Source organism: Polypterus senegalus, chromosome 6, assembly GCF_016835505.1.
Source record: "Polypterus senegalus isolate Bchr_013 chromosome 6, ASM1683550v1, whole genome shotgun sequence".
In the NCBI taxonomy this organism is placed as follows: Eukaryota; Metazoa; Chordata; class Cladistia; order Polypteriformes; family Polypteridae; genus Polypterus; species Polypterus senegalus.
This window is the reverse complement of record NC_053159.1, coordinates 69,316,211-69,341,556: the sequence shown is the minus strand read 5'-3', so window position 1 is coordinate 69,341,556 and position 25,346 is coordinate 69,316,211. Positions and strand designations below refer to the sequence as shown.

General features: G+C 37.8%; 1 protein-coding gene across 4 annotated transcripts in view; it reads left to right on the top strand.

Annotated features, from left to right (window-relative positions):
* The window catches only part of LOC120531142 (centrosome-associated protein CEP250-like), a 328,524-nt gene that overhangs the window by 225,907 nt on the left and 77,271 nt on the right, over positions 1-25,346 (top strand). For all 4 annotated transcript variants that reach the window (XM_039756280.1, XM_039756279.1, XM_039756281.1 and 1 more), the window contains one exon: positions 18,308-18,440. In XM_039756280.1, coding sequence (XP_039612214.1) covers positions 18,308-18,440 — 133 coding nt within the window. The remainder of the gene's footprint in view (positions 1-18,307; positions 18,441-25,346) is intronic.

Here is a 25,346-nt window from a genome sequence, read left to right as displayed (position 1 = left end):
GACACGGAGCAACAAGCATTGCTTGTGTCCTGTTAAAATGATTGGCAAACATTTGCTATCATAAAATACTTCCAAAATACCGCTCTATAAACAGAGATGCTTTAAAATTGGTCTAAAACCTTTTTTCATCCCCTTTTAAATATATTTTGATATATAAGCCTTGTAAAAAATCACACAGTTAAATAATAGGCAACAGCACCCTTTTTAAACTGCGTATTAAAAAAAACAAAGTTATCCTCGGTGTATAAAAAGTATTTCCCCACACATAGATTTTTTTAAGACATTTAAATGTCTAAAAGTTAGATCGCCTTCAACGTGCAGTCATTCTGGGAAAAGGTAAAGACGCTTTGGCAAGCCACGAATACGGAGGACATTCCCAATACATACGGCGCTCGCCTGAAGCTAAGGGTGGTGGTGGGGGGTGCGTTTTACAGCACAGAGATGGCAGGTGTGTGTGTGACAGGCTCAGTGTATTGTTCATGTGTAAATGAATAGGATAGAAATAGGCTGTCTGTTTTGATAATTTTTTTTATCCATCTTGGTGTAGGGATTTAGGTTTGTTATAGTGTTTCAGGTAGTTACACAGGCGTGTGCTGAAGCCTCTGGACCAGATCAGATGACGATCTTTAAGCCCAGGTCAGATCATTCGGGGATCAGTGTGAAAAACAGCCTTACCTTGGGTATGCAAAGGTGACTTTTTTTAAAAAATACAGGACTTTTAGGTGTCCGGCTTTGGTCTCAAATCCCTCCGCTACTAGCAAAGTCGCAGGTGGTCAATCTAAAATGTGTGAATAGTGAATCTATTTGCATATCTGTACCCTGTTTCCTGATTATCACATAGTGTGAGAAAAGAAGGACATTCTGAGAAGCAGTTTCAGAGAGCCATCTCTAACTATTTTAGACCGATTTCTCAACTACCAACTTGCTGTAAGCGTTTGTTTTCTGTATGGATCCACCTGTTTTTAAAAGTCTGAGGTAACGAAACATTTTTACTTTATAAACTCTCATTAGGATAGCCGTTTGGAGACAGACTCCAAGGATGAACAGGACCTAGGAATTTATATTGAAGCGAATGCTTAATAGACATAAGGCAACTGTGTTTTCATTCATTTCGCTAAATGTAATTATTTTAATACAGACTAGTATAAGATGTACCTGAGACCTGAGTCTGTTTTTATTTACGTCTTTAGAGTTTAAAAAGTTTGTATCTGGACATTTTTCTGTGGTACCGGTTTCTTTATCCGCTTTTTTTTTCACAAAGATAACGGATCTTTGCAAGACGGACGTATAAAGTTTTCATTTTGCATCGGTGCTCAAGTCGCCGCGTTCAAATATAAATTTCATTTGTTTATCCTGTTCACTTTCCGTAGCGTTTAAAAGGTCGCTGGAAGCCGCCATGGAACCGCATGTTGTCGAGGTAATAGGCATGTCTTGCGCGTGTATTCATATTTATCCTCTCGAACCTATTAAACTAGTAATGAAAGGAATGGCCGCGCTTATGATGATTTTTCATTTTTTTGCTTAGCTCATTTCTATAACATAGGAGCCTTTTGGCAAATGAAAACTCTGTAAATATCCTACACTTGTGCATTTAAACAGAGATTTATAAGAAAGCATGTTACACACCTTATCCCAGTTTTGTAGGCCTATGTGCATTTAAAAGCACTCACCGTTACACTAGCACAAAATGTTGATATTTTCTGTCTACTCAAAACTAAAAATTATTTCTATTAACACAGGGATAATTAGAAATCATTTTACTATTTTTAATTAAAAACAGAAAAGCCCAATTATGATTTTTGTTTTGTCATGGGAGGGTCCTAGGGTGACACTTTTCCCCTTTATACTGTACTCTTTCTTCTGTAAACCTTAAAACATATTCTTACCAAAATAGTTCATCACTTCCCAATTCCTGTAACTTCAGGTAATTAGACAGAGATCCATAACAGGCAAGAGAAAACTATTATAGGTCAAATACAGAGTTCCATAAAGCAAAATAAAGTGTGAACACCACACAACCTGGTATTGCTACATGTTTCGTTTTTTTCCAGGTATCAGCCATAAGTCAAGATCTTTCTTTTATTCTTTTTTGATCGGCTTTTGTACTGATTTTATAAAGGTAATCTAGGTACAATGTGGTCATCCTGTCTCCGAGACAACTTTTTCCTTTATTACATTTAAATTTCTTGTCTCTGAAAATTCATTCATAGCTCTTAGAGCCAGGAGGTTATAACGAGGTGTGCTTGTTTAACTAGAGACAAGGGATGTAAGAAGAGCTCTTCTGCACATCCGAAGTTCATTGAACTAAAATCATGTTTTTAAAATCAGCAGCTTTAGCTCATGTTAGTGACCTCATAAATCGGTGCCAACAGCTCAGCACGCTTGTGTAGCTCACAAAATAGCAGAGCTAATTACTCTTTCTGCTTAAACTAATTATCAAATATTCAGGTAATTCTTAATTAAACACTAAAGCATTAGTGAACAAAATACATTTTCAGTAGCCAAGTAAAATGACAATCATGAAAAAATCTGATTTTATTCTCATGACACTTTATTTGCATATTTTATTATACCTACTTAACTCTTATCGACATTTATCTACCTCTATATTTATTTTTCTGTATCAGAATGTAGTTTAAGTTAATTTGTTTTGGGTTCAATAGATGTAATTTTTATATTTTCAATTCTTATTTTCTTTTTTTCACATGACTTTGAGTCCCCTTTTTGTTACTTCGCGCCCCCTAGCGGGGTCCAGCCAGAGTTTGAGAACCACTGTGTAGAGTTTTATTTGTAAAACACCCTGCGGCATTTCAAGCTAAATTAGATTCCCTTGTTTATTCAGCTGTCCATAGGTGTTCCATTTTTGTTATAAATTGTATTTAGTCTCTCTTTATTTACTAAGCATGTTATACGATGATTAGAAACAGTTATCTTGTTCAGGCTTTAATTTAAAGCAGCATTTTCATCAACAGATTATACACACTTTGCTACTCAGAGGGCTTTGTATAATTCAAAGTTTTAGAAATTCTGTGAATGCTTGGTAAGAGCCTTCCATTTTACATCAGTTATGAGCCTCTGAAAATAAGAACGGTTATAGGAGGTTATAGGAGCCTGTACACTACAGGGCTGATGATGATTAGGCTTTGGACACGTTAGGCCAATCGGGATGGAAAATGTTTTAGTGAATAGTTACATCATATCTATTATATGTGTTAGCCCAAGGATTAAAATTTTACTAAAACTGTGAGGTTTTATTCTTTCTTTTAGGTAGTCCAGGTGACATAGGACAGCTATCATTGAAAACTGCTTTCCCCTCTGTTTGTGAAAAAGCATCCTTGGTTTTAGTAGCACTAAAGGGTGAAGAGGATGTAAGTTTAAACTGTGATTCCAAGAGTCTGCAAACTTCTTGAATACAAGTCCAAGGACCAGGGTTTGTGCAGGGATCGTAGTCAGGGGCAGAGTTAAGCTCGACATTATTATTCCAAAATGAAACTTTGACTCGCCCCATCACAAAGATAAGACAGTACAAACTAAAATGTACAAATACTAAGTCACAGAGGAGATTAAAAAACATCTTAAGACCGGATCAACAAGGGATCACCCCAAGCTCACCGCACACTACAACAGAACCTACGTGTTCTGCGGTATATTATCAGCCAAACTGTCATCTATGTAGGCAGTTCCACGGGGTTGCAAAGAGTTGGGGAAAACATTATTTAACATCTGCTAGTATGAGGCTAATTAACATTAGTCAGTTATTGTTAGAATCTTACCTGGCACTAAAAGTGAGGCTTGTGTTCCTCCTGATTCAGGAAGAACATTAAATATTGGATACTGGTGCTCTGGAGTCACGTGTGCTTTGTAAACGATAGAGTCTGTTGAGAGTTGTTGGTTTGTTCTGTGGTGTGAGATTTACATTAAAAAAATACATTTTGCTCTTAAAAACTTGGGTTTTGGTTGCCTCTAAGGAACCGTGTGGGAATTTTTAAAGCTTTTTTCCCTTTAGAAGGGTTTTTTTTTTTTCGCCCGCACAAGAGCAAAAGTAGCTGGGTGTTTGGAAGTGCGCTTGGAAAAGTTATTTGTACTTGTTCTTTTCTTGTTATCTGTATTTGAATTAGCATCGAGGGGCAGGGTAGAAAGCAGCAGTAACTGATATCGGCATTTGTTTGTAAATAAATAACCGCGTCGTCGTAACAGCGATTCCTTAGTTTAAAGGAAAAGAAAAAAAGGCCGCGGCTGACTTCAAAGCAGTAAAAGGTGGAAACTCAGTAGTGCGCAGGTAAGCGGCCTGCGTTAAGACACCATCAGGCACAAGGAGCAGTAGGAGCAAATAAGGTAGTAAAGTTTTATTTATTTGTTTATTTTAGATTAAACAGTCCTTAGCGGTCCAGAGGCAGAACAGTTAAGTGGGCGGCAGCGTATTGGTTCATTAATACGGGGGAATACAAACAGTGCGAGTGAAGAGCTTATAAGTAAGAAGAGACAGAGAAAAGTAAAGTTAACCTCATACAAAGGCAAATAGCAGGCAGCTGAGAGGGAGAACAGTACAGGAGCTTAAGGGGAAAAGGTGTAAAATATCTGTAGCAGATCTTAGTGTTACCATTTAAGTTAAGGAGCAGCTGAAAGAAGAAGAAATTTAATTTTAAGAAAAAAAAAATATATAGTTAAGGCAGCTTAGTAATCCCAAATCAAATTTTAATAATGAGGCCAGTGCAATGCAAGTCCTGTTGGATGTTGGACTTTTAGATGATGGTTTGGAAGAGCCAGTTGTCTATGAGGGCTACATCTGCAAGAGATGCCAGCTGATCCAGCACCTCGAGCTCAGGGTCGCTGAACTGGAGGAGGAGTTGGCTGACCTGCGTTGTAATAGAGAATTGGCGGACTTGGCCCAGGTGTCCTTTAGAGATAGTGTGCACCCCTAAGGTGGCGCTGAGGAGATTCCAGACCAGACAGGTAGGAATAGGTGGGTCACGGTCACAAGGCGTAAGGTAAAGGGTGCACACTGTCCGGGCATCAACCCCAGAATTAGAAGTGTCTAACCGTTATCATGTCCTGGCGGAGCTGGACGGTGACTCTGATAATTCTGAGGTGGTAGGCAGGGTTGAGGAGCCCCAACGGGCCACCTCAAAACCAGTTCCCAAAAAGAGAGAGGTAGTGATAGTTGGGGACTCAATCATTATGGGGGATTAAAGCACAGGTGTGCTCCAGAGAGAGAGAGTCTCAGACGGTGTGTTGCCTTCCGGGAGCACAGGTGGGAGACCTCCTGGAAGGGTGGATAGGCTCTTGGCCAGAGCGGGGTGGATCCAGTTGTCATTGTCCACGTTGGAACAAATGACATACATAAGGGTAGTCTGTCAGTTCTGCGATCCAAATTCAAAGAGTTAGGTACCAAGCTGAGGAGCAGAACTGACAAGGTAGTCTTCTCCGAAGTTCTGCCTGTGCCACGCCCAGTCCAGGTAAGATTGAGGAGATTAGAAGGCTTAACGCGTGGCTCAAATCTTGGTGCAGGGTAGAAGGGTATAGGTTTATGGGGCATTGGGACTCCTTTTGGAACAGATGGGACCTGTTCCGTGGACGGGTTACATCTGAACCGAGGGGCACCAATGTATTGGGGAGGCGTATGTGTAGGCTAGTCGAGGATTGTTTAAACTAGGGAATGGGGGCAGGGAGTTTAGGACAGGCCAGATTTAGATCTATACATGGAAGAACAAACAATGGTGTAGAAATAAAAATGCATAGTAATGTAAATTTTAAGCAAACACGTAAAGATAGAAGGATTAACACATTAAAAATAGCTTGCCTTAATGCTAGAAGTATCAAAAATAAGGTAAGTGAGTTGGAGTTGTATGTAGCAGAGCACAATTATGATATTATAGCAATAACGGAAACCTGGCTAAATAACAAAGATGGGGATGAGTGTAACATAGAGGGATACACATTTTTAGGAAGGATAGACAGAACAGAAAAGGAGGTGGGGTTGCTGTTTATGCCAAACAGGAATTAAATGTAAGTCGTCTTCAGTTGGATGATGAGCCCCATCTTAGTGAGGACATGTGGCTTGCCTGGAAAATATTAGGGAAAAGGTCTCATTTTAGGAGTGTGTTATAGACCACCCAATTCAGACAGTAATTTCAACACACATCTTTTAGTAATATCAAAAGGCAAGTTTACAGGGGATATTATAGTCATGGGGACTTTAATTATCCAAATATTAACTGGGATAACCTTACAGATGGAGGAGCACAAGAGCAGGAGTTTTAGAAGTAATCAGCGACTGTTTTTAACACAGTATGTTAAAGCACCAACAAGGGGTGAAGCCTATCTGGATTTAGTATTCTGTAATAATCAGGATAGAATTGAGGGTGTAGAGGTGATTGAACCACTAGGGTCAAGTGACCATAATGTAATACAATTCTCAGTATTTTGTAAGAGTACAGATGCAAAGACTAAAATTGTTAAGTTGAACTTTAGTAGGGCTAATTTTGAGCAGATGCACAAAGTCTAAGTAGGATAGACTGGGATAAGCTTTTAAATGTGGAGACAGTCGAGGAGCAGTGGAACAGGTTTAAAATGTTTTACATGTAATGCAGGACAGATACATACCTAAATTTGGAAGTAATAGGAAACTAAAAAACTCCACGATGGATTAATAAAGATTTAAAAAGAAGTTGCAAAGGAAAAACTGCTGTATAAGGCATATAAGACTAATGACTGCAAAGAGAACCGAGCGTATGAGAACATGAGGGCAACCATTAAGAAGGATATCAGAGAGGCTAAAAGACAGTTGGAGAGGAATATAGCAGATAAGGCGAAAGAAGACCCCAAGAGATTCTTTCAGTATTTTAGTAGTAAAAGAACAGTTAAGGAGGAGGTCAAGTTCATCAGGAATAGTAAAGGGAATTAAAAGATACAGACAATGAAATAGCAGATGCCCTAAACTTACATTTTTCTGAGGTGTTTACAAGTGAGCAAGTGGATAACCTGCCAGAGGTAAACACAACTACTAAGGAGGTACTGAGGGATTTGGAAATTGTAGAGGGAGAAGTGCTGCTCAGATTAAATAAGATGAAATCAAACAAATCACCAGGCCCAGATAATATTTATCCTCGTGTTCTTAAGGAGGCTAGTGAGTACATATATAAACCCTTGACACATATTTTTAGGAAGTCACTGTGCACTGGAGAGATTCCAAAGGACTGGAAAATGGCAAATATCATCCCATTATATAAAAAGGGTGACAGGGCAGATCCAAGCAACTATAGGCCAGTAAGCTTAACAAGCATCACAGGAAAATTAATGGAAGGAATTATTAAGGATAAGATTGAGCAACACATGACAAGGACAGGAGTTATTCTGAACAGTCAGCATGGGTTCAGAAGAGGGAGGTCGTGTTTTACTAACATGTTGGAATTCTATGAGGAGGCAACAAAAGGATACGATCAAAGTGGAGCTTATGATATTATTTATCTGGACTTTCAGAAAGCATTTGATAAGGTGCCACATGAGAGGTTGGGCATCAAGTTAAAAGAAGTGGGAATTCAGGGTGATGTTTTTAGATGGGTGCAGAATTGGCTCAGACACAGGAAGCAGAGGGTGATGGTGCGAGGAACCTCATCAGAACTGGCGATGTTAAGAGTGGTGTTCCACAGGGGTCAGTGCTAGGGCGCTGCTATTTTTAATATATATAAATGATTTAGATAGGAATATAAGTAACAAGCTGGTTAAGTTTGCAGATGATACCAAGATAGGTGGATTAGCAGATAATTTGGAATCCGTTATATCATTACAGAAGGACTTGGATAGCATACAGGCTTGGGCAGATTTGTGGCAGATGAAATTTAATGTCAGTAAATGTAAAGTATTACACATAGGAAGTAAAAATATTAGGTTTGAATACACAATGGGCGGTCGGAAAATCGAGAGTACACCTTATGAGAAGGATTTAGGAGTCATAGTGGACTCCAAGCTATCAACTTCCAAACAGTGTTCAGAAGCCATTAAGAAGGCTAACAGAATGTTAGGTTATATAGCACGATCTGTGGAGTACAAGTCCAAGGAGGTTATGCTCAACCTTTATAATGCACTGGTGAGGCCTCATCTTGAGTACTGTGTGCAGTTTTGGTCTCCAGGCTACAAAAAGGACATAGCAGCACTAGAAAAGGTCCAGAGAAGAGCGACTAGGCTGATTCCAGGTCTACAGGGGTTGAATTATGAGGAAAGATTAAAAGAGCTGAGCCTTTACAGTTTAAGCAAAAGAAGATTAAGAGGTGACATGATTGAAGTGTTTAAAATTATGAAGGGAATTAGTACAGTGGATCGAGACTTGTATTTTAAAATGAGCTCATCAAGAACACGGGGACACAGTTGGAAACTTGTTAAGGGTAAATTTCGCACAAACATTAGGAAGTTTTTCTTTACACAAAGAACGATAGACACTTGGAATAAGTTACCAAGTAGTGTGGTAGACAGTAAGACGTTAGGGACTTTCAAAACTCGACTTGATGTTTTCTTGGAGGAAGCAAGTGGATAGGACTGGCGAGCTTTGTTGGGCTGAATGGCCTGTTCTCGTCTAGATTGTTCTAATGGAGTTTAAAATATGAACTAGACTGGTAGTCTTGATGGTAAGGACATTTGTGCCAAAATCAATAAATAAAGTTAATTATGAAGTAAATAACCACATGTAAAAGTGGAGTGATTACAATTTGAAAAACAACCGTCTTGTATAAAAACATTTGAAATAAATCATAAGCTTTTTTGAAATGCGCAGTCTGGAATAGTCTGAATGTGTCTTAAAGAGTTCATTTTTAAATAAAACTTAAAAAGGCATATTAAAAATATTAAATTTGAATAAAACACAGAAGTATCATTTAATGATATCAATTAGGGTTAAGTATTATCAAGCACCGGGATCTATTTATTTAATTTAGTTATAAACAAAATGATTGTTGGCATTTTGCTTTGAAATTAACAATAGTTTGATAGAGCTTTAAGAATTAGAATGCAAGCCAAACCTCTACACTCTATAACAAAATGTTGCTGTTCCAATAGGAATATCTCGGATCTGTTTTATTTTAACCTTTTGACAAGAAGTCCCTGGTCAGGGAAATATACCACCTATATTGAAAATGAACAGTGCCGACATATAATCTTTACTCTCTAATGGTCCATATGATGGAGATCTAGCGCCTGTGTCCGCAGTGTTAACCAGTCATAGGACATGATGTTCAAAATTCACCTAGGGTTTTTCAAAAGAGATAGGACGAGTGTGGCGTGTGTTCTGTATTCTATTTTCTGTATTCACTATTCACAGTGACCATAACCCCGAGACCTTAGATTTTTTATGTCGAAGTACCTTTCACTGACCCGAATAAGAGACATCCATCAAAATGCTCTTGACAGTTTCCTTAACCAATCAGGCCGGTGGGGCGGGAGTCTCTTTTCAAAGAGTATAAAAACGTTTTAAAAACCCACCATCCTTGACAGTGAAAGAAATTAGGGTTTAAAAATCAAATGGCCCTTTATTGGTCATTTTCAAAAACAATATTAAAATTCAGAGAGGTTTTACTAACCACTTCAAAACATTGCAATTAAACAGCGTGATTAAAAGCCGACAAAAACATGTGATCTCACCAGGACATTCAGTTTTAGGTACCGATCCGTTATTCTTTCCGGCAAGGCCCCCATCCAACACTTGCCCAGCTTCTGAGCCTTTCGAAATATTTCACCCAGGGTCCGTCCATTTGTTCCAAGGGCCATGCCCCGCATAATCCCATCCTTGGGTGATATGTTCCAAACGGCCGGAGCCTCTACCAGGTCATCCACGGCCTCTTCTTGTTGCACGGCCTGAATGGATATCTCCTCAGACCCTGCTAGGAACCCCGGAACATCATGAGCAGGTACAAAAATGTCAGGTACTGCACGGTTCTCCAGGAAACTATCCGACCAATATAGATCACCAAGGGCAGATACCTGAGGCTCAGGCCCCTAGATCTGGGCAGTTTAAGGCATAAGAAGGTCCGGTCGAGAATGCCAGTCTGCAGGCTAGCTGTTAGGCGCAGAGTACTCGGAGTCAGGCACGATAGCCTCAGGTCAAAACAGGCCATCGTAGGGGACTGTCCAGCCCGTAGACCATCGTGGCTGATCAGGAACATAGCTGGAGAGATGCTGATTGTTAAACGTTCAAAACACGTCGTTGAAAACGTTTTTTATACTCTTTGAAAAGAGACTCCCGCCCCACCGGCCTGATTGGTTAAGGAAACTGTCAAGAGCATTTTGATGGATGTCTCTTATTCATGTCAGTGAAAGGTACTTCGACATAAAAAACCTAAGGTCTCGGAGTTATGGTCACTGTGAATAGTGAATACAGAAAAGAGAATACAGAACACACGCCACACTTGTCCTATCTCTTTTGAAAAACCCTAGGTGAATTTTGAACATCACGTCCTATGACTGGTTAACACTGTGGACACAGGCGCTAGATCTCCATCATATGGACCATTAGAGAGTAAAGATTATAGAATCTTTTGCAGTCTCCATTACAAGATCCATAGCACCCACAGGAAGTTGGACAATTAAGTGCAGACCATTTAGTTGGTCAGAATCATGGGGTTAGCGCCCAGGGCCATACTCTAAAATATCTTAGATTATATCTATTTAGTTAGCATGTTGGCACTGTTCATTTTCAATATAGGTGGTATATTTCCCTGACCAGGGACTTCTTGTCAAAAGGTTAAAATAAAACAGATCCGAGATATTCCTATTGGAACAGCAACATTTTGTTATAGAGTGTAGAGGTTTGGCTTGCATTCTAATTCTTAAAGCTCTATCAAACTATTGTTAATTTCAAAGCAAAATGCCAACAATCATTTTGTTTATAACTAAATTAAATAAACCTTATAAATAGATCCCGGTGCTTGATAATACTTAACCCTAATTGATATCATTAAATGATACTTCTGTGTTTTATTCAGATTTAATATTTTTAATTTGCCTTTTTAAGTTTTATTTAAAAATGAACTCTTTAAGACACATTCAGACTATTCCAGACTGCGCATGTCAAAAAAGCTTATGATTTATTTCAAATGTTTTTATACATGACGGTGGTTTTTCAAATTGTAATCACTCCACTTTTTCATGTGGTTATTTACTTCATAATTAACTTTATTTATTTATTTTGGCACAAATGTCCTTACCATCAAGACTACCAGTCTAGTTAATATTCTAAACTCCAATATTTAATGTTCTTCCTGAATCAGGAGGAACACAAGCCTCACTTTTAGTGCCAGGTAAGATTCTAACAATAACCGACTAATGTTAATTAGCCTCATACTAGCAGATGTTAAATAATGTTTTGCCCAGCTCTTTGCAACCCCGTGGAACTGCCTACATAGATGACAGTTTAGCTGATAATATACCGCAGAATACGTAGGTTCTGTTGTAGTGTGCGGTGAGCTTGGGGTGATCCCTTGTTGATCCGGTCTTAAGATGTTTTTTAATCTCCTCTGTGACTTAGTATTTGTACATTTTAGTTTGTACTGTCTTATCTTTGTGATGGGGCGAGTCAAAGTTTCATTTTGGAATAATAATGTCGAGCTTAACTCTGCCCCTGACTACGATCCCTGCACAAACACTGGTCCTTGGACTTGTATTCAAGAATTTTGCAGACTCTTGGAATCACAGTTTAAACTTACATCCCCTTCACCCCTGAATGCTACTAAAACCAAGGATGCTTTTTCACAAACAGAGGGGAAAGCAGTTTTCAACGATAGCTGTCCTATGTCACCTGGACTACCTAAAAGAAAGAATAAAACCTCACAGTTTTAGCAAAATTTTAATCCTTGTGCTAACGCATATTAATAGATATGATGTAACTATTGACTAAAACATTTTCCATCCTGATTGGCCTAACGTGTCCAAAGCCTAACCATCATCAGCCCTGTAGTGTACAGGCTCCTATAACCTTCTATAACCGTTCTTATTTTCAGGGGCTCATAACTGATGTAAAATGGAAGGCTCTTACCAAGCATTCACAGAATTTCTAAAACTTTGTATTATACAATGCCCTCTGAGTAGCAAAGTGTGTATAACCTGTTGATGAAAATGCTGCTTTAAATTAAAGCCTGAACAAGATAACTGTTTTCTAATCATCGTATAACATGCTTAGTAAATAAAGAGAGACTAAATACAATTTATAACAAAAATGGAACACCTATGGACGGCTGAATAAACAAGGGAATCTAATTTAGCTTGAAATGCCACAGAGTGTTTTACAAATAAAACCCAACACCGTGGTTCTCAAACTCTGGGCGGACCCCGCTAGGGGGCGCAAAGTAACAAAAAGGGGACTCGAAGATGTGAAAAAAAGAAAACAAGAATCGAAAATATGAAAAATACATCTATTGAACCCAAAACAAATTAACTTAAACTACATTCTGATACAGGAAAATAAATATAGAGGTAGATAAATGTCGATAAGAGTTAAGTAGGTATAATAAAATATGCAAATAAAGTGTCATGAGAATAAAATCGGATTTTTTCATGATTAGCAGGCCAAAGATTTGGCCATTTAAGAAAAATGTTCGTACATGTGTGTTGTAAGCAGAATCTGAATGACTTGGGCTGGCAAGAAAAGATATATGATAGAAGATATTTAATGTCTCCAGTTCCTTTAGGGACTTTATACTAGCTATTATCATTTAAAATGAGTACAGAAATTAAGTTCTATGCTATGTTTGGGGTGGATGTGATCAGAAAGACCCTGATGATTCCAAAGACCAGTCAAGAAAATTGTTGGAAAAAGGGATTTTTCTTATAATGCTTTATTTTCATATTAAAGCAACTGGTCATTTTACTTGGCTACTGAAAATATATTTTGTTCACTAATGCTTTAGTGTTTAATTAAGAATTACCTGAATATTTGATAATTAGTTTAAGCAGAAAGATTAATTAGCTCTGCTATTTTGTGAGCTATACAAGCTTGCTGAGCTGTTGGCACCAATTTATGAGGTCCCTAGCACAAGCTAAAGCTGCTGATTTTAAAAACATGATTTTAGTTCAATGAACTTCGGATGTGCAGAAGAGCTCTTCTTACATCCCTTGTCTCTAGTTAAACAAGCACACCTCGTTATAACCTCCTGGCTCTAAGAGCTATGAATGAATTTTCAGAGACAAGAAATTTAAATGTAATAAAGGAAAAAGTTGTCTCGGAGACAGGATGACCACATTGTACCTAGATTACCTTTATAAAATCAGTACAAAAGCCGATCAAAAAAGAATAAAAGAAAGATCTTGACTTATGGCTGATACCTGGAAAAAAACGAAACATGTAGCAATACCAGGTTGTGTGGTGTTCACACTTTATTTTGCTTTATGGAACTCTGTATTTGACCTATAATAGTTTTCTCTTGCCTGTTATGGATCTCTGTCTAATTACCTGAAGTTACAGGAATTGGGAAGTGATTAACTATTTTGGTAAGAATATGTGTTAAGGTTTACAGAAGAAAGAGTACAGTATAAAGGGGAAAAGTGTCACCCTAGGACCCTCCCATGACAAAACAAAAATCATAATTGGGCTTTTCTGTTTTTAATTAAAAATAGTAAAATGATTTCTAATTATCCCCTGTGTTAATAGAAATAATTTTAGTTTTGAGTAGACAGAAAATATCAACATTTTGTGCTAGTGTAACGGTGAGTGCTTTTACATGCACATAGGCCTACAAAACTGGGATAAGGTGTGTAACCTGCTTTCTTATAAATCTCCGTTTAAATGCACAAGTGTAGGCTATTTACAGAGTTTTCCTTTGCCAAAATGCTCCTATGTTATAGAAATGAGCTAAGCAAAAAAATGAAAAATCATCATAAGCGCGGCCATTCCTTTCATTACTAGTTTAATAGGTTTGAGAGGATAAATATGAATACACGCACAAGACATGCCTGTTACCTCGACAACATACGGTTCCATGGCGGCTTCCAGCGACCTTTTAAACGCTGCAGAAAGTGAACAGGATAAATAAATGAAATTTATACTTGAACGCGGCGACTTGAGCACCGATGCAAAATGAAAACTTTATACGTCCGTCTTGCAAAGATCCGTTATCTTTGTGAGAAAAAAAAGCGGAAAAAGAAACCGGTACCACAGACAAATGTCTAGATACAAACTTTTTAAACTCTAAAGACGTAAATAAAGACAGACAGGCTGGTCTCAGGTACATCTTATACTAGTCTGTATTAAAATAATTACATTTAGCGAAATGAATGAAAACACAGTTGCCTTATGTCTATTAAGCATTCGCTTCGATATAAATTCCTAGGTCCTGTTCATCCTTGGAGTCTGTCTCCAAACGGCTATCCTAATGAGAGTTTATAAAGTAAATATGTTTCGTTACCTCAGACTTTTAAAAACAGGCGGATCCATACAGAAAACAAACGCTTACAGCAAGTTGGTAGTTGAAAAAATCAGTCTAAAATAGTTGGAGATGGATCTCTGAAACTGCTTCTCAGAATGTCCTTCTTTTCTCACACTATGTGATAATCAGGAAACAGGGTACAGATATGCAAATAGATTCACTATTCACACACTTCAGAGTGACAATAAATTCACTAAGAAATGATTCAGAAACCCTTCTGCTGTGCCACCCACGACTTTGCTAGTAGCGGAGGGATTTGAGACCAAAGCCGGACACCTAAAAGTCCTGTATTTTTTAAAAAAAAGTCACCTTTGCATACCCAAGGTAAGGCTGTTTTTCACACTGACCCCCGAATGATCTGACCTTTGCTTAAAGATCGTCATCTGATCTGGTCCAGGGGCTTCAGCACACATCTGTGTAACTACCTGAAACACTATAACAAACCTAACTCCCTACACCAAGATGGATAAAAAAAAAATTATCAAAACAGACAGCCTAGTTCTTAATCCTATTCATTTACACATGAACAATACACTGAGCCTGTCACACACACACCTGCCATCTCTGTGCTGTAAAACGCACCCCCCACCACCACCCTTAGCTTCAGTCGAGCGCCGCAGGTATTGGGAATGTCCTCCGTATTCGTGGCTTGCCAAAGCATCTTTACCTTTTCCCAGAATGACTGCACGCTGAAAGCGATCTAACTTTTAGACATTTAAATGTCTTAAAAAAAATTTATTTGTGGGGAAATACTTTTTATACACCGAGGATAGGTTTTTTTTTTAATAAGCAATTTAAAAAGGGTGCTGTTGCCTATTATTTAACTGTGATTTTTACAAAGCTTATATATCAAAATATATTTAAAATGGGATGGAAAAAGATTTTAGACCAATTTTAAAGCATCTCTGTTTATAGAGCGGTATTTCGGAAGTGTTTTATGGGGTAAGTTCAAGCAGGGGACAGACATCCATCAAAATGCCCCAGATAGTTTCCTGTACCAATCAGGTCCCGGAGGGGGAGGGCTAGGTCACGTGGAGGGGCCGGACTTTCCGGTCTTGCGTCATAGGGGTGGGATTTCCGGTATGACATCATGGGGGCGGGGCTTAAAGGTCATAAATCATTTTGACAGAAGGTGCATGCATATAACTTCTCATACCACATCATCTGTAAAACATGGTGGAGACAGTGTAATTGCTTGGGCGTGCATGGCTGCCAGTTGCACTGGGACACTAGTGTTTATTGATGATGTGACACAGGACACTATCATTTTGTCCTTCACCACTATTATGTGTCTTACATTATCAACAAAACACAAGGTGTTCCTCGGTGATCTGTGTTTCCTACTAATGGACCAATGATAGATGCCAATAGTTTTGTGATACTATAAGTTACCAGATTTCTCATTCTAACAACCTGGCATAGTGGCGACCCGTCTTTGTGGACTTTTGGCAACCTGTATAGACAGGGAGTGGAGTCCCCTGGGTACAGGTGGTGGTATGTTGCCCGGTCAATAGCCCCGTCTCTCTCTATAGTTTCTGCGGGGAGTCAATCACCTTTTTCCTATACCTGCTGTTTGCATCCTTGTTTAATAGTTCATAAGTTTTTTTTTTATCACCTAGCAAGGGCATAACTTTCTTATTATATTCTTTAGTAGTGTTAATTACCATTGTGCATCTACCTTTGTCCGCTATGATTCAATACTCAATTCAAAATTCAAGAGTATTTATTATCATTTCATCCATATACAGTAGTACAGCATACAGTGAAATGAAACAACTCTCCTCCATGACAATGGTGCTACGTAGAACACAGGACAATGAAGAATCCATAACACATAACATAAAGTCATATAATATATAACAAGATGTATATATAACAAGGTGCATGTGAGTCAAATGTGCAAAGATGTGCAACATTGCAGAGTAGAACGCATCTATCAGATATCAGATCGGTCAATGGGTGTTCAGGAATCTGACTGCTTGGGGAAAAAAACTGTTACACATTCTGGTGGTAAAGGCCCGAATGCTTCGGTACCTTTTTCTCAATGGCAGTAGTGTAAACAGTGAGTGTGAAGGGTGTGTTGGGTCATTCACAATGTTGGTGGCTTTGCGGATGCAGTGTATGGTGTTAATGTCCATGATGGAGCGAAGAGAGACAACGATGATCTTTTCAGCTGTCTTCACTCTCTGTTGTATGGCTTTACGATCCCTGACCGTGCAATTTCCAAGCCAGACAGTGATGCAGTTGCTCAGGATGCTCTCTATGGTTCCTCTGTAGAATGTTGTTAGAATAGCTGGTGGAAGATGGGCTCTTCTCAGTCTACGCAGGAAGTAGAGCTGCTGCTAGGCTTTCTTGGCTAAAGAACTGGTGTTGTAGGACCAGCTGAGGTTCTCTGCCAGGTGGACACCCAGGAATTTGGTGCTATTGTCCAGTCCCAGCAGGCTCGGCTTTTCCATCAGCTGCTGAGGAATAATCATGTTGAATGTGGAGCTGAAGTAGATAAACAGCATTCAACGTATGAGTGAGAGCCAGATGGAGAGTGGTGGCTATTGCATCATCTGTTCAACGGTTCCGGCGATAATTAAACTGCAAGGGGTCCAGTGAGGGTGGCAGCAGGGTTTTGATGTGCCTTATGACAAGCTTTCGAAGCACTTCATGATAATGGGAGTGAGTGCAATGGGATGGTAGTCATTGAGGTTGGACACTTGTGACTTTTTGGCACGGGAACTATGCTCTGTTTCTTCTTTAGATTTGATAACACTAGGATAAGCACACTCCTAAACAATATACCATGTTCCAAATGTTCTTTAGATTTGCCAACACTTTGTCTTCTTCTTTGGAGATTTTAGGCATGGTGTTTTCTAGCAGGTGGCTACCTGGCTGTGGAGCAATTCCGTGTACATCTCTAGAATGTCATTCTTGTGGTTCACAGACTCTGCTGCCAAAACAGTGCAACAGCACTAATTTGCTTAGGTGTAAGTGAAAAATTAAGTCCCTTGACTACGGCTCTTTTCTCTGCCAGCATAAGGTTTTGGTACATTCTTCACCTTCCTATCCTCTTCTGCTGGATTGCCATTAACTTTCTTACACTCGTATCACTTGTCTTGGCAATCATGAAGTAAATCAGATGTATTCTTCCGTCTCTTCTTAGATTTGGCATGTTGAGACAATTGTCTGTTCTGTATAAAAACTAATATGCAGTGGAACATCTCCTCTGTCAACCTTGCTGCCAGTTCTATCTGAATTGGTCTTCCTTCACCCATAGGTCTTGTCTCATGAAATGAATCTATCCAATCCACTTATTTTAACAGATGGTTTTGTGTTTTCTTTGGTATTTCTGCCTCCCTGTGTCCCCTTATGGAAGATTTAAGCCTCCTCAAGCTTTGCTGGCATCTGTAGCTCAGATGGCTGCAGTAGTTTGACATTTTACGTGCCATCATCTCATGTTTCCAAACAAGTTAAAGGGAACCCTCGCCAAACTACAGTACAATACAATATACATGTATGTCTGAATTTTCTCAGTCACAAAGTCAGCTGTTTATTCCTTTGAAGATGAGAATGTTCATGTCCTACACAGGGAAGAATACTGGTTTGAAAATGTTTTGTAAGAGGCAATTTACATGAAGAAAGAACAGCCATCACTAAACAAAGGAGGTAGATTAAAATACCATCTGTCCCCAGCTTACAGTAGCATCACATTGGGCTTTCCGTGGCTGTTTCACCACAAATGAGTTTCATCCATTATGTGTTTAATCAATTAATTAATTGTTTAAAACTGCTCTGCTTCTAATGTGATATACAGTATCATGATACTCTTAAATTCTTGTTTTACTGAGATTATTAATTATCTATAGGTAACTGATATTGTCACAGATTAACTTGTCTTTTTATTTTATTTTTAGATCACCTGCTCAGTTAAATGAAGAAAAGCAAAAGATAGAAATTTTCACTGTACAGAGGGCAATTGATGGGGCTGAAATGGAAAGAGATATGATCAAAATAGAAAGAGATCATTTACAAAGTAATCTGAAAAAGGTAATATATTTTACAAAATGTATAACTTTCTGAGCTAAAATTTCCATGTATTAAAAATAATATTTACTCAAAAACAGAAATCTGCAAAAGTCATCTGGACTATTTTGTCAGAAAGATAATTAGTGTATTTTAGGGTTCCCAAAAATTATTTTTGCTAAAAGTGAAGAAATACTATAACACAATAACATATTTAAACAGATTAATGGACTACTTTCCATTGCTTGATTAAACAAATATAACAAATAGGTGCTTAACTGAAAAAGCAAGAGAGGGAATGAAATTAAACTGGGCAGGGGACAACCATAATGAAAAGAAGAGGTTGTGGTAAAGAAGGCGGTTTAACATCATAATCACTTTATTGCTAGCATGTGAAACATACCAGAATTGACTCTGGACGGGTGCAAAACATGGAATACAACATACAGTATTACCAACTGTTTTATCTTGGTAGAGTAATATATATTGCTCTACTGTCCCCTATTGTATTATTAATATGTAGCCTTAGAATACCTAATCTCACAGACTTACCACTGTATATAACTAATCCCCACCTTCCCTTCTATATCTATAACCTCAGGCAATTAGATGTAGTAAAAAGACAAGCAGGAGTTAAGTTACACATAAAATAATGTATTACTGATAATATTCATAAATAATAACAAAATGCAAAGTACATTTGAATATTGGCAACCATACAACCTGATCAAATGGTGCTGTGTAATTCAGGTGGCACACAGACTTGCAGTTACTTAAAATGTCCCTAGTTAAGGCATCGTTGGTGCTCAGCTTTCAGCCACATGTCTGTTCAATATGGCTGCTGAGCTGTGCTCTTCATTGTGTTGTCTTCATCATCACAGGTTAGCAAGAGAGATGCTTCTTCCATCATATGTTGGTTAGAGAGAGAGAATGTGGTTGAGCAAGCAAATTTATAGGTTCTCTCCAATTCCTAGAACCAATAGGACATCATGGTACTTGAAGGCCTCTGAGACAAGCCAATTCCAAACAGCCATACCTCAGACCAATGGGTGAAATAGAACATCTTATTTCCTGCCCCATAGACCATATATTACACTAACCTGGCTTTGTATGGGGGATGGGGGAAAAGACTTTAGCAAAGAAATGCTCATTAAACTGGTTTAAGACACATCCCCCAAATCCTGTCGTAAAATTACAAAGAAAAGTCGTAAACATGGGGGGGATAAACAAGAATGCCTCTCACCAAGGTACCACTAAATTACATTGGTTTGCCTAAATTATAAATAAAGACATACAAAACATTTATCAAGTTATATGTAAAATCTCACATCACAACACCAACTCAAGACAACACAATTTCAACCCACCATTAACATAACACTGTTCAAACCACTATACAAATACAACAATTTCTTCAAAAAAACATTTGCAAACTTCCATAATTAACTTAAACAAATAGAAAAACTATACAAAATAATACAGATGTCAAATAGTACAAGTTGAGCAAGTATGAAGTATTTACGAAAAGATAAGATAAACAGCACAGTTACCAGTTATATGAGTAACTCTATATAGGATCTGAATAATTTGGGCAAAGAAGTTGCTGAGGTGGCATGTGGTATGGGTCATGATAGACTTGTACACCCTCTGTGATGGCAATTTAATGAACATATGGCTGCTGGGGTGAGTGGAGTCAGTTGCAATCTTTACTCTAGCGATATAGAGATCTTTTAATGTTGGTAGACAATAACCAAAGATTTTCTTTGCCCAACAAATAACCTGCTGCACCCGAGTCTTAGAAAGAGAGGAGAGGAAACCAAACGGTGATGGAGGAGGTCTCAATACTTTCAATAATGATTTAAAAATATACACCTGGATATCCCAAGCTTCTTAAGCTTATGAAGAAAGAGCATGCCAAGCTCATACATGACAAAATTGTGCAGTTGATCTGTGACAAGTTTTCCAAGAGAAGAGTACGTTCAGAAACTGCATGCAAGTGTACTTAAAAGAAGGGTGCTCACACCAAATATTGATTTTGTTTATGTTCTGTTCTGTTTACTTCACTTTGTAGGAAATGATGATCAGTAAATATGTTGGCATTATTTTTTAAACCATTCCCAGTTCATGCCATTTTTTGACAAGTGCTTAAGACATTTTCATAGTACTATTTATATGTGCTGTTTAATTTGAATATATTGCAATTATAGTGAAGAAACGTAGATAAGAATGTATGTGCATTTTTACAGCTGCTGATTTGTTTGAGTATCTCATGTTTATTCTGATGTATACTGCTGCTACAGTTTGTATACTCCTGTTCTCAATTTGTTGTACAATTAATTGCTTTGAATTAATTCAATTTAACTGTCTTGAGATTACCATTATTGACATGAAAATTTAAAAGTTTAGAGTTTTTTAAACTACATTTTAAAGCTAATAAAGTCCGTATCCTAGAAAAGACTCACAAATACAACAGAAAATACACAGAAGCACAGAAAGCAGTCTAGTTTGTAATCCAGCCTACATATATTTCTCTCAGTAAAACAGGTTAGTTTAGAACCACTAGTTTATGAATCTTTGTCAGTCCATAATTTTAAATCTTGTTTCCAAAAATGTAATACACTCATTTAAGCACTCCTTCATACTCGAAAAATCCAAATTCAGCTTTGGCTTTTAAGATTAAAGTTAATGTGTCAGATGCAGTTCGTAGACCATTGTTATTTCAGTAATCTAGTAATATTCTGCCCTGCGGTGGTCTGCCCGGGGTTTGTTTCCTGCCTTGCACCCTGTGTTGGCTGGGATTGGCTCCAGCAGACCCCTGTGACCCTGATGGATAGTATTATTCCAGTAAGCTAGAAACAGTACTTTTTTGAGAGGATGTTGTCAAAAATAAATTATCAGCTATTACATTTCCTTTGCAAGAACAGAGACATCAGCTTGAGATTGGTGCACATCCTTTTTTATGTATTTACTAATCACAGTCTGTAATATCTTTGAGCAGAAGAAGGTTAAAAAGATGTACTATTATATCTGCTCTTTGATTACCAAACCTCTAAGAAAATACCAGAACAAATTATGCTACACATACTTACTCTTATTTTGATGTTAGATAATTATATCCAAAACGCTGTCATTGAACCACTGTCACAAATGTATTCAGAAAGGGGCTGAAAATATTGGTAGTGCAGCTGAGTACAAGAAACGACAGATGACGAGATTAATATTTGGGGCACCAACCAGGTTGTGTCACTTAACAACAGTTCAAAACAAACGAAAGAAAATGCCATCTTGGCGAATTTGCCCAGGATTTTGGGCTAAACAAAAATTATTCTAGTAATATTTCCCAAAAGGAGTCAAAAACAGTTTGAAATTAAAATGCGTCAGAGCTCATTCTCATCCGCCAGTCAAGTGAAGTTGTCTCCTGGGAGATTTGAGGCCTTGTAGCCAATGGGCCAGAAGGGGCGGACTCAAATGCCCTTAGTAGGTGGGTTCTTGTTGCTGCAGGAGGAAATGAAGAGAATGCCATTAGCGATAACACGCTCTCCTGTCCTGGCAGGTTATTACATATCTTGACAGAGCTCAAGAGATCGTCAGACACACATGCATGACAGTACTCTTCATAATTTTTTTTTTAATGCATAACTTTCTCTGAACTAAGTTGAAACTGATGAATATATTTTATATTCACCATTGTTTATTTCACATTTAATATACCAGAAGCATTGCTTATTTTAAATAATGAAACAAATGAAAATGGCATGGACAAAAATATTAATACTCCTAACGTAAAGTTTTGTAGTACAGACTTTGGAGACAATGCAAATAAGGGCTTTCTGTAGTTCTGAATGAGATTTCTATGTTTTTTGTATTTTTTTATTTTGGCCCACTGTTACTGAACAATCTGCTCCACATCTCTTATGTTTGATTTGTGCCTTCTTCTAACTGTGAGCTTCAGGTCCTTGAACAGAGGTTCAATGGGATTCAGATCAGTACCCCTAGCAGGCCACTTCAAAAAGGTCCAATGTTTTCTTTTCAACAATTTTTCGGTGCTTTTTGAGATATGTTTCAGGTCATTATGCTAATGGAGGACCCATGACCTGCAACCGAGACAAAGCTTTCTCACACTGAGCTGTATGTTTCATTTTTAAAATGCCCATATATATAGTCTGATTTCATTGTGTCCTGTACAGATTATTGGTATCCAGTAGCAGAGTCAAAAACGTTGCCCCAGAACATCACTCATGCTTGACACTAAGGGATGGTGTTCTTTTCTTTGAAAGCTTTGTTTTGTTTTCTGTCATTAAAAAAGTGCTTGAGTTTTGTTTTGTCTGTCCAAAGGATGTTCTCCCAGCAATACTGTGACTTGTCAACCTGCATTTTGGCAAACTCCAGTTGAGTTTTTCTGTTTCACTCTTGTAAGTAGTGTCTTTCTAGGTGTTCTACCATAGAATAATTTTCATTCGGACAGTGATGGATTACGAGGCTTGAAACTGTTGCTTCTTGTGCTAGAAGGTCGGCTTGGATCTCATCTGACGTTTTCAAGTTGAATGAATGAATACTTTGGTCCATTTAAAATTATACGTTTTTTTTTTTGTTGTTGTTCTTTATTTCGCCTTATACAATTTCTTGTATTAGGAATTTGTTAGTTTTCGCATACCCCTTGAGGTCAGAGCGCAGGGTCAGCCATTGTACAGCACCCCTGGAGCAACTGCAGGTTAAGGGCCTTGCTCAAGAGCCCAGCAGAGTAGGATCTAAGACACCTGTGATACTACTTCAAGTTCTGCTTGAAGTACCACTACAGTACAATTATTTCTTTAAACGTCTAAAAGTATCCAGTACTTTTGCCCAGGCCATTTTGGAATGTCTTTGTAGAATAAGCAAAATTGTAGTTCTTTTCCCAGCTTTTTTGTTTTCACCCACTGCAAACAAAAGAAACCAACAATCTTTTAATTGCAAAATTTTTAAGGAAAAGTGGTGCATAAATTAAATAAAATGCAAAATGTTGGAATATTTTCCTACCACCCATGTCCCAAATTATTATTTGTTGAAATTTAATGATATTACTTATAAGTTGAGTGCTTCAGAAATGCTCACAGACCCTTTGGGTCCCTGCTTGCTCTTTTAGTATGTAACAGACCCTGTGCTAGTATTATCCTGAATTGTTTTTGTAAAACAACTTGTATTATTTAGTATAGAGTAGTTTTCTTCTGACTCAGATCTAGTTAACATTTTAATCAAAATTTACGTCAGTTGTATGTTTTTGCCCTAGAAATATTGTTTTGACGAGAGTTCTGTCCCTTCTGTGATTTGTCAAAATAGTTGCCATCCTGAATGTGGGTAAATGAAGTAAGGAAATTTGCAATATGTAAATTTAATAGGTGTCTTCTCCTTAATGCTAATGCTCCTTTAGAATTACTTCAAGCTGTTTCAAGTCTGTTCTTTTCACTCTGTCCTCTATTCGTGAAATTTCACGTGTTTATTCTGTAGTTTCTCATCTTAGAAGAATTTAGACTAAAGTCAGTTTTAAATTGCCAAGGCCCTGATGGCTACCCTGCAGAATTTTATAAGAAATTCTCCGCTCAGCTAGCTCCCCTCCTATTAGCAACATTTAATGAAGCCAGAGACAATCAAACTCTTCCTCAAACTTTTCGCCAAGCACTAATCACCGTTTTTCCAAAACAAAATAAGGACTTATTACAATTTGCATCATACAGACCAATTTCACTTCTGAATAATGACGTTGAAATACTCTCAAAAATCATAGCTAGAAGGATGGAGAAAGTGCTCCCCTCGGTAATATCACAAGATCAAACTGGATTTATCAAGAGCCGACACTTATCTTCAAATCTTCGACGCCTGTTTAATGTAATATACTCACCAACTAAATCAAACACCCCAGAAATATTATCATTGGTTGCAGAAAAAGCATTTGACATGATTTAATGGAAATACCTTTTTACTACATTGGAGAAATTTAGGTTTGGCCCGAACATTTGTGCATGGATCAGATTACTGTATACCAATACAGAAGCTTCAGTTTGTATCAAAATTTCATTATATGCAGATGATATGGTACTGTATATATCAGACCCACAAAATTCTGTGCCTGCAGTCTTAACAGCACTCACAGAATTTCAAAAGATCTCTGGTCTCAGAATTAATCTGAATAAAAGTGTACTCTTTCCAGTGAATTCTCAAGCACATAATATTAGATTAGATACCCTACCGTTTATCATTGCAGAGCAGTTTAAATACCTAGGGGTAAACATCACAAGTAAACATAAAGCTCTTTATCAACAAAATTTCACCGTCTGCATGGAAAAAATTAAGCAAGACTGGCATAGATGGTCAACTCTTCATCTCACTCTAGCTGGAAGAATTAACACTGTTAAGATGAATATTCTTCCTAAGCTCCTTTTTTATTTCAAAACACTCCAATATACATCAATAAATCATTTTTTAAGCAATTAGATTCAACAATAACCTCATTTATTTGGAACTCAAAATATCCACGTATCCAAAGAGCGACCCTACAAAGTCAAAAGGCAGAAGGCGGCATGGCTCTACCTATCTTCCAGTTTTATTACTGGGCAGCAAATATACAAGCGATAAAAACCTGGACACAAATAGAAGAACATACACAGGCTTGGTCCGCAATAAAGTAAAATCCTGCAGTACTTCTTTATATTCCCTGCGCTGTACCCCAATAAACACAAGTTATCGGCAATATACTAATAACCCAATTGTGCTTCACTCACTTAGAATATGGAACCAATGTAGAAAGCTATTTAAGACAGAGAAGCTTTTATCTGTGGCACCTCTGCAAGAGAACCACCTCTTTCAACTTTCGCGAACATATGCAGTTTTTAACATCTGGAAAAAATTTGGGATTAACTTGCTTAGAGATCTTTATATAGACAACATCTTTGCATC